General features: G+C 61.6%; 1 protein-coding gene across 1 annotated transcript in view; it reads right to left on the bottom strand.

Annotated features, from left to right (window-relative positions):
- Positions 1–2212: 2212 nt before the first annotated feature.
- Positions 2213–9318, bottom strand: part of CDC34 (cell division cycle 34, ubiquitin conjugating enzyme) — a 10816-nt gene continuing 3710 nt past the window's right edge. The window contains exons 4-8 of the mRNA XM_077760583.1: positions 9106–9318; positions 6372–6458; positions 6169–6266; positions 5404–5538; positions 2213–2465 (exon numbers count right to left, since the gene is read on the bottom strand). Coding sequence (XP_077616709.1) covers positions 2252–2465; positions 5404–5538; positions 6169–6266; positions 6372–6458; positions 9106–9318 — 747 coding nt within the window. The 3' untranslated portion in view covers positions 2213–2251. The remainder of the gene's footprint in view (positions 2466–5403; positions 5539–6168; positions 6267–6371; positions 6459–9105) is intronic.

Here is a 9318-nt window from a genome sequence, read left to right as displayed (position 1 = left end):
CGTGCGTGACGCGTCCGGAACAGGCTCCTCCACGGGCGGGAAGGGGTTCGTGGGGGCCAGGGGCTGGGGAGGGGGGGTGTGTGACTGCGTGCGGACGCAGTTGCTTTTTGGGGAGATGGAATGTTCCAGGGGTGCTAGTCGCACAACCCCATAAACGTACGAATGCCCACTGAATTACGCACTCGTGACGCATGTCTGGATGTCCAGCATTTGCAGGTCTGGCCCTGAAGCACCCTGGTGGGTCAGCCCCCAGCCTGCCATGCTGCTCTGTGCTCCTGCAGACACGGGGACAAGGCCAGGAGCCCGTGGCCCTGCTCCAGGTGACAGGATGGGGGGGTGGGGGATGGGAGAGCTGGGGAAGGGGTGCGGTCCCGGGGTGCAAGCTGTTATCCCTCCCCTCTGCCCCCCAGCACCTTGAGCATCTTGAGGGAGGGTATTCTCCAGACTGGGGGCCAGCTTGTACTCTGGGCGCTGGGCTGCTGCCCTGAGGCAGCACGTGAGGCTGCTGGTGTGTCTGGGGGAGCCCCGCAGCCTGCGGCCCCTCGCCCGGCTCCTGTCTGGCCAGGCTTCCCCTGTCCCCACCGCTGCCCCACACTCTAGAAGGTGGCTGGGATCCCCTCAGCAGGGGCTCTGGCCTCGTCCAGTGCAAGGGCTCTGCCTTAGCCAGCAAGGGTCCAGAGGCCCGCTCGAGACCTGGGCTGGGTCCGGCAGCACTGTCCTGGGAACTGCCGGAACTTTGGAGAAACAAGCTCTTTCCACAGCACCCAAGGGGTGGCCTGGAAAAGCCGTCCTGATCCATGGCTGCGAGACGGACAGGCTCATGAGGACCTCACATGAGCACTGGGACCCAGCTGTGCCTGCTGCCTGTGTCCTTTGCAATCACAGGAGGCAACAGGGGCCTTTTGATTACCCGACCCAGTTTGGTCAGGCTGCTACTGGCTCCAGGGTGGGTTCACCTGGGGGCCTCACCGTGGCGTGCACGACCCAGGTTCCCTCAGTGTTGACTCCGCCACCCTCCGGGGTCAGCTCTACCCATGTGGCCAGGTGGGAGGCACAGTCCCTGGCCCCCCGACTGCGCCATCCACTTCCGGACTTCCATCAGGGTCTCCTTGTGCAGGCTGCCAGTCCCTGGCTCGGTTCATGGGACACAACCCCCCGCCCTGCTCCCCAGAAATGCCTCTAGGCTAAAAAAGTGGAGGAGGGCCCAGCCTGGCCTTAGCACCCCGCAGAGGTTAAAAACATGAGCTGCTGGCCTGGCCCTGCCCCTGCTGAGCACGTGGGAGAGGGTTACACGCCTGAATCGGGGGCAGGAGGGGCCGCCACAGGCCTGCCTAGAACAGCGGTTGACTCCAGAGGGGCCCGTCCCGCCCTGCACATCCAGCCCTCCAGGTTTAAGAAAAGCCAGAGATGAAGAGGAGTGAAACCTTCCACATTTTAATGGAGAAACATCATTCCGGTTGAAACGCCACCAGACCGTGGGGGCTGACTGTGAAAGGCATGTGCACAGGGCCGTGGGCACACTGGTGTGCGGGCCGTTGTGGGGGTCTGACCGTGTTCACCATGGATGTGTCTGCCCCTCTGGCCCGTCCCCACCTGTGTGGGGTGGTCCAGTCCCAGCTGCAGGGACTGCCCAGGCTGAGCGTGTGCTTGTCTGACCCAAGGGATCCTCCAGGGCTCACGTGGGCCTTCGTCCTAATGCCGTCTGACCCTGAGCCCAGGCCACTCTGGACTTACCAGTTACCCCAAAATGAGGCCACCAGGACAGGGTGCCGCCAGCCTGACCCAGGACTACTTGTGGCGCCGTGACAGCCAGCGCGGTGCAGGCCACAGCTGGGGTGTCGGTCAGGACGGCTCCCTCTGCCCAGCAGCGGCCCCACCCGATGGGCTGGCCCTGGGCAGGCACCCAGGGGCCTGCCCCCGCCTGGACAGGGCGCCTGGTGACACGCCGCTCTCTGCAGTCCTCCGGGAAGGCCAAGGACAGGTTGGTTCCGTAGCTTCTCATAAAGTCATTTTATTTAGATTCCAAACAGACCAAAGCAGAGAGAAGATGTGACCACGAGTGAATCCGTCGTGAGCGCGAGCCCAAGTCTCTGGCTCTGGCCAGCAGGAGCCACACGCGCACACGGGCGGGTCCCCGTCCCTCAGGCCACCGCTGCCCAGNGAGGGCGACGCCCGGGAGGGACCACCCATACGCCATAAGGCCCGGGGCCGCTGAGGTAACATCTGTGCGTTTATTCCCGGGCTCGCCCTGTCAGGACTCCTCGGTGCCCGAGTCGTCCTCGTCGTCCCCGAAGCAGCTGTCGGCCTCGGCCTCGGGCTCGCCGTCCTCGTAGTAGTCGTCGTAGAAGAGGTCGGAGCCCTCGTCGGGCGCCGGGGCCTTGGTCTTCACGCAGTACTCGGCCAGCGTGGTGGGCACCTTCACGCCATCCCGCTCCGCGTCCACCTTGGTCCCCAGGACCTGCTTCCTGTGGGAGACACGGGCCGCAGTCGTGGCTGTCCCCTCAGGGCCGGCACCAGGCGCCGCGCGTGCAGGAGCGCAGACTTGCGCCACCAGAGAGGGTCCTGAGACCGCGGCACAGCCATGCCCGCGCCAGCCACGGGCGCTGTGTAACCTGGCGGACGTCAGCCACCAGGGGCGACGGGGTTAGGGGCTGTGCCCAGATCTCTGGTGCCTGTGCTCCTCGCTCCCCCCCCCGCCCCTCCCCCACGGAGGGATGCCCGGCTGGCTGGACAGACGGGGTGGAGCAGACAGAAGGAGGCCAACGCGGGGGGCGGGCCACAGGGATGAGGGATGGGAGCCCCAGAGGTGAATGCTGCCATGGCTCGCGCCCAGGACGGAGCAGACGGCTCTCCTGGGGACTCAAGCGCGGAGCACCCCTCAGGAACAGCGCAGACGCCGAGAACCAGGTCCCGGCACAAATGGCGCCCGAACTGGACACCCTGCAGCGTCAGTCCCTGACAGCGTGTCCTCTACGTCAGCCGGGGCTCTGCCCCGTCGCCCTACAAGTCGCGCAGGGAACACAGCTTGGCAGGGAAGGTGGGGGGGCAGGCGGGCAGGAACACCCATCACAGCCTTGCTCCCGTGGGCGTATGTGAGCCAGCCCACAGGGAGTCTTAAGGGATAAAAACAGTCTGGCTTTAATTTTGGCACCACGTGGGAGGTGCTGGGAAAAACTGGGGCGAGGAGCAGGCCATGTGGGCAGGGCCCCCCAAGGTGCTGAGCCCAGCGCTTTCGCCCCATGACCCCATGAGGGTCCCGCCCAGCAGCACCGAGGCCTGGGACCAGCATCACCTGCAGTGGCGCACAGCTCAGTTCCTCCTCATTTCCACAGACCTAAGGCTCTGACCCCGCCCGTCATCTGGGGTCCGCTGACCTGGGACAGGGGATAAACAAATGTGGGAAGGGGCTGCCCTGCACACGCACGGGTCACCCTGGGGCCGTGTGTGTGGTACTGGGGGCGACACTGCAGAAACTGTTCGGAAAATCCTGCTCACGTAAAATACCACAGAAGCAGCAAAAAACAGGCCAGGTCTACAGGAGAAAACTGGCACAACTTTACTCAGAAAAAAAGAGAACTAAAACAGAAATGGGTCCTCCAGACGGAAGGCCTGTGGCTACATATGTGGACTCCCCAACGACACCTGCATCCATGCGGTGTGAAGCCGTGCAGTGTGGACGGCAGGGAGCACTCACCCACAACGGGGAATAGTGTGTGAGGCACGTGGACGGCGCTGTTCTCCACGTTTCTAGAACATAAGATCAGTGGTGGCCGGGGGAGGTAGCGGTGGGTGGGGGTCGGGAAGGCTACACGAAACCCGTCAGGCGCCAACGTTACAGCGCTCCCTTTGCGCTCCTAGTGGGTCGTGCGTGCTCCTCTGTCACGAGCGGGTTGACGCCTCAGCACACAGGTGGATTCTGTGGCTGCGTCTGCGGGAAACGCCAGCGTAGAGGGCACGGCGGGGAGTTCTGACCCACGGGTGTCCTGGACACTGACCCTGACCCTCCCCCCCGGAGGTTCTGCTGTGTCTTTTCAATTCTGTCCCGGCAGACGCCGACGTGCTTTCTGGCGCTGCGTGGACAGGCCACGGCTTGCTCCCTCCTGGCCTGCGGCTGCACAGCTGGGTTGTTGGCGGCTTTTGGCAAACCTAGATGGTTCCGAACGTTCGTGTGAGTACTGGTGTGGACACATGCCCCGGTTTCTCCTGGGTAGATACTCAGACATCAGGTGGCTGGGTCCTAATGCAGGTGTGTGACTTATCCAATTTCTTAATTAAAAGGTAAATGACAGGGGGCGCCCAGCTGGCTCAGTTGGAAAAGCATGTTTGATCTTGGGGTCATGGGCTCGAGCCCCAAATTAAGAGTAGAGATTATTTAAATAAAACTTAAAATATGACAAACTGAAAAGGTATTTGGGAAAAACCTAACGAAGGGTTAGGTCTGTCATGAAATGAGTCAGTAAACTCTCATTAAAAAATAACAACGGACAATGGACACAGAGCAGCTCACACAATGCCACAAATCACGGGAGAGAGAAAAAGGAGGTCAAGCGGCTCTGGGCCCTAAGTGGACACTGTGTACACGCGGGGCCTCAGGACAAGTTCCGACCCTGGCACGGCCCCTGCACCGCTGTGCATTTGTTCTGTGCAAAGCTTTCTTTCCAAAGTGTTCATCTGTTTATTCCTAAAGGGAGAGCACTGAAAATGACCACTCCGACAGGTGGAGGATCGGTCCTGGCCGATCCCTAAGCAGCAAAAGATTTATTTTCCAGAAAAGATAGCGGTTTTCTGAATTCCCTAGTATTGTGATCATTTTCTACCTTTAGGAAATGATTCCAAGTTTCAAAATTACAACCGTAAATGATATTCACAGCAAAACCAATAAGCAGAAGAGATAGAATGTGGCACAAACCAGGCCTCCGCAGTACATGAAACATAGGTTCCGCCCAAAAAGACAGTTTGAACAGAGTTGATGTCAGGAGCCAGTTCTGTTAGGACGCTGGTCCTGGAGCCCCGCCCCCCCCATTTGCTAGACAGGCGTCAGGGGACAGAACCCGGGCGGGCGGCGAGTGGGGCGGGGCAGAGGGAGGACCAGGAAGATCTCTGCCGTCTTAGTCACAAAGCAAAGAAAACGCACTCAAACCTTGTTGGAGCCCGGCAGTCAACACTCAGGGGCTTCTGGGTACGACACACGTACACCATGTGTGCTCTGAACGTGCACACACACACCTCACGTGCGTTAAGCTACGCATACGCGATAAACGCTGGGGCACCTTGCAATGTGACACAGAAAACACCCATTTTCTTAAAAAGAAAAAAAAAAAGAGAGAGAGCGGGGTGGGGAGCAGAGAGACCAACGGGGAGAGCGTGTGGCGGCGCGCGGGCCTGCCCAGAAGCCCTCCTCACCTGATGATGTCCGTGTACTCCCGGTCCTTGCCTTTGCTCTCCTTCCACTTCCTGTACATCACAGAGGCATCCACGTTCGCCGGGGAGAAGGTGTTAGGTTCGTTGAGGAGGGAGATGACGCTTAGCAGGATGGTCCTGGGGGAGCACGGAGTCAACAGGTGCAGGTGCTCCCGGCCCCCCGGCCCCACCTAGGAGCTGGGCGACTACTCCCAGGCCCAAGAGTCACGGGGAGCTTCCGGACACCCTGAAGTCAGCACCCGCCCAACCCCGCGGGCGTCATCTGCCTGGACTTCTCACTGCCTCTGCTGGTCTCAGGCCCCAAGAACAGCAGGGTCTGACCCCCCAGACCATCTGCCTGCCCGCCCAGACCCCAGGACGAGACGTGTGGGGGCAGCTGAAGCTACTACACCTTTGTTCCACGTGTCCCTACGCCCGAGACACCCTCCAGGCCAGCCCACTCAGGGTGAACAGCTCTGCCCTGAGAGGGAGGTAACTGGGCTTGGTGGGGGACTGAGGAAGGAGGGGAGACCCCCAGGACAGGCCGAGAGACTGTGGGAGGGAAGATACAGACCCACGGCTCCCAGAGGCCATTTCTGCCGGTGGAAGGGGCAGGGGCCACCAAGAAATGCGAGGAGAGGCCACAGCATCGGTCCTGGGGTCCTGGGGCCCCAAGGAGGCCCCACAGGAGCAAGGGCAGGAATGCTGCTGGGGGACAAGGGTCCATCTGCCGACCAGCCCCTCACACAGGGCCTGGCCCAGCCTCACCTGACGTTCTGGGTGGGGTTCCACCGCTCTGAGGGCAGCTCCCCGCTCTGGGGGTCATCGACTGGGGGGTGGAGGATGGAGATGCACACATCCCCCGTCTGTGTGGGGACAGAGAGAGGGGTCAGCGCCACAGCACTGTCAGCAGGCGGTGCGGTGCCCTTCCCACTACCGGGAAGCGGGGAGCGGCCTGCCCATGGGCTCACCTCATAGATGTTGGGATGCCACATCTTGGTCAGGAACCGGAAGGCCGGCGGGGAGTAGGGATAGTCGATGGGAAACTTGAGGCGTGCCTGGGGAGGGGCAGACGGCAGAGGCGCTCAGCCAGTGCCGGCCACTGCTCGGGGACTGTGCCCACCAACACACAAACAAGGATGTTAGGACAGACACCCCATCACGGGAGGGCCGCCTGAGCCGATCCTGGCCCTCACCCTGCTGCTGAGAAACAACTCCAAGGCCATTGTCAGCCCAGGCCTGTGGAGGAGCCAGGAGCCAGGCCCAGGGAGCTGTGCACCCCAGCAGGGCGGTGACTCCTAGGCCTCAGTTTCCAGGCTGTGGGGAAGATTAAAAATAGTTGTGTGTTCACTCGGCAATCATTCCTGACACCACTGTGGGCCGAGCCCTGTGGGAGGAGATGAGTCAGCACTGGACGGATGGGCTCTCTGCCCACAAGTATCCACCACGGGGGGCCAGGAAGGTAGACGGGAAGGTCCTGGGGCAGCCTGCGGAGGGCTGCCTGCCCAGGTGGCAGAGCTGCTCAGGCTTTAGCAGGTGAAGGGGCTTTGTTTGCTTGTTTAAGCTCCAGCCCCAGACCCTGGGATGTCTGGCCTAGGATCCTGGCGGTGCTCCAGGCTCTTGGGGGCGAGCCAGTGTGCTGGGAGCCAAAGCTGGAGAATCACCCTCTTGGGCAGGGCACTTGGGGCATTTAGGAGAAGTCCCTCTGTTCTGAGTGACTGCGCTGAGGCCTGGGAGGCAGGTAACCAGCCGGTGACCGCAGAGCAAACCCAGAACTCAGAACCTCCCCTACGGGTTTCTAAGTGACGGCCCTGAGGACAGCTGTTCTCAAACAGCCACCAAGGCCCACCTCATCTCATTTCAGGCATCCCCAGAAATGACCTCACTACTGAGCAAACTGAGGCTCAGAGAAGGAAAGTACCCTACCCAAGGACACACAGCAGGTAAGGAAAGGGAGGAGGCTGCTTAACGGCACCTCTCTGGCACCCCTTCAGTACACCGCGTTGCCCAAAGCAAAGGCTCGCTCACTTGGGCTTAGAAAGGAAAAGGAAGGCGCTGCAGGACGTGGCTGGGAAGTGACGGTGGCCCTCAGGCACTTCCCAGCCCGGCTGTTCCAGACTTGTTGCAGGAGAGGGCCTCCCACCCTGCCACTCCTCGGACAGGAGGATCAGGGTGGGTGGCAGCTGGGTCCCCCAGGTTTCTTTTGAGGACACAACTTACAGCAACCTATGGCAGATGTATTAGAAATCTAGCAGTGCCCCGTCCCCAGTCCATTCTTCTCCAGAAAAATGAGACAATCCCCCACAACGCCAGTGTGGAGAGTCCACCCCCAGTCCCTCGCAACCAGTTAGTGAGCAGAAGTCAGAAGCCCACACCCTTTCCTTCCAGATCCTGGCGTTGCCTCAGGGTGGAACTCCACCTCAGGCTCAGATGGGAGCTCTCTTCCCTACAGCCTAAAGCACACAAGAGGCTGGGGGAGGGAGCTAGTTGAATCGTTAGGTGATCAACCCCAAATACGTCTTGAGTGCTGGAGGAGGCCGGACTCCTGATGCACCACTCAGCCTAGACCGGTCCACAACCCCAGCAGACCAGGCTGCTCCCTCACAGCCCCTGAGCAGGCTCAGCGAAAAGAGGAGCTCAAAGTGCAAACGCAGACATCTGTCCTGGAGTATCACCCGCCCCTCCCCCACAGCCTGGCCTAGCCCCAGGACTCAGCAGGGCTGTGGAGGGTGTTCCCAGGCCTCCGGCTCTTCCTCCCACTCCTCCTGCAGGCAGACCCCTTGCCCTGTCGCTCTGGCCCAAAGAGCAAAGCCCTGCAATCTGACAAGGGTCCTTCCAAGGCCACGCTCAGACGGTGAGGTCAAGAAAGCTGCCTGGGTCCTGGCTCAAATCCTCTGTCACACTAGTGGGAAGCACAGCCGGTCTCAGGCCAGCACCTCCTCCCTCCCTGCTCGTAGCAACAACAAAACGAACTGCCCGGGAACAAACTATCACAGGGGACAGAGAAAGCGACCCAGAAGTGAGATTTGAGCCCCAACAGGCCAGCTGCTCAGCAAAACCTGAGAAAAGCAAGTTGGGGCAAGAGGGGGGCCCGAGGTTCTGAGGCCAGGGTTCGGGGTACATCGGGGCGCTCTCTGAGGTGCGGCTCCCAGGGAGAGTGGAGGGTGGCAGTGATGAGTCTTGCCTCAACCTTCCCCAGAAAACAGCTTACATAAAGCTCCAGAGGAGGCCAACAGGGCCCGGCTCGCTGCTATCAGGAAGAGTGGCAGATTTCCAAACAGGCCCCAGCTGGCAAGGACCCATCTGAGNCAAGGGGCAGAGCAGCACCCACCCCACCCCACCCCCAGCGTGACCTCCCTCCTTCCCTTCCTCAACCCCGTACTCCTCAACAATAGAGCTTGCTGGGTCTGGGAAGGCTCTTTGTCTCCTCCGGGCAGGGGGCGGGGAAGGGAGCTGAGGGCCCGAGTCCGCCAGAGACTGAGATAAGCCCGAGCCCCCACCCAAACAGGCAGGCAGCGCCCCGAGCCCCCTCTCCGGGGGTCCAGCGGACCGGCTGGGAAGGCGGGGACCTGAAACTGCTTCTCAGGGACGGAAGGGGTAGCCGAGAGGTCCACCAGCTATACCAAGGGCCGGGGCAGAGGAAGACGGGGTCCGCCGCGGGCACAGAAGCCCGGTGGGAACCGGGACTGCGAGCCGCGCGCTCACCTTGAAGTAGCCGCCCTCGTAGTAGGTGTTGGGGGGCCCGAAGATGGCCACCTCCCAGTTGTACAGGTCGCCCTCGTCCACCAGGGTCACCCGGAAGCCCTCCACCGGCTCCTCCTGCAGCCCCTTGAGCTCTAGCAGCAGCGCCTTCTGCGAGCTGGGCACCAGCGGCTGGGCCAGGGCGGCGGCGGCGGCGGCGGGGCCCGGGGTCGGAGG

This window comes from Crocuta crocuta, unplaced genomic scaffold (genome assembly GCF_008692635.1).
Source record: "Crocuta crocuta isolate KB4526 unplaced genomic scaffold, BGI_CrCroc_1.0 scaffold443, whole genome shotgun sequence".
NCBI lineage: Eukaryota > Metazoa > Chordata > Mammalia > Carnivora > Hyaenidae > Crocuta > Crocuta crocuta.
Note: the sequence above shows the minus strand (reverse complement) of the source record. Positions and strands in the feature narration are given on the sequence as shown.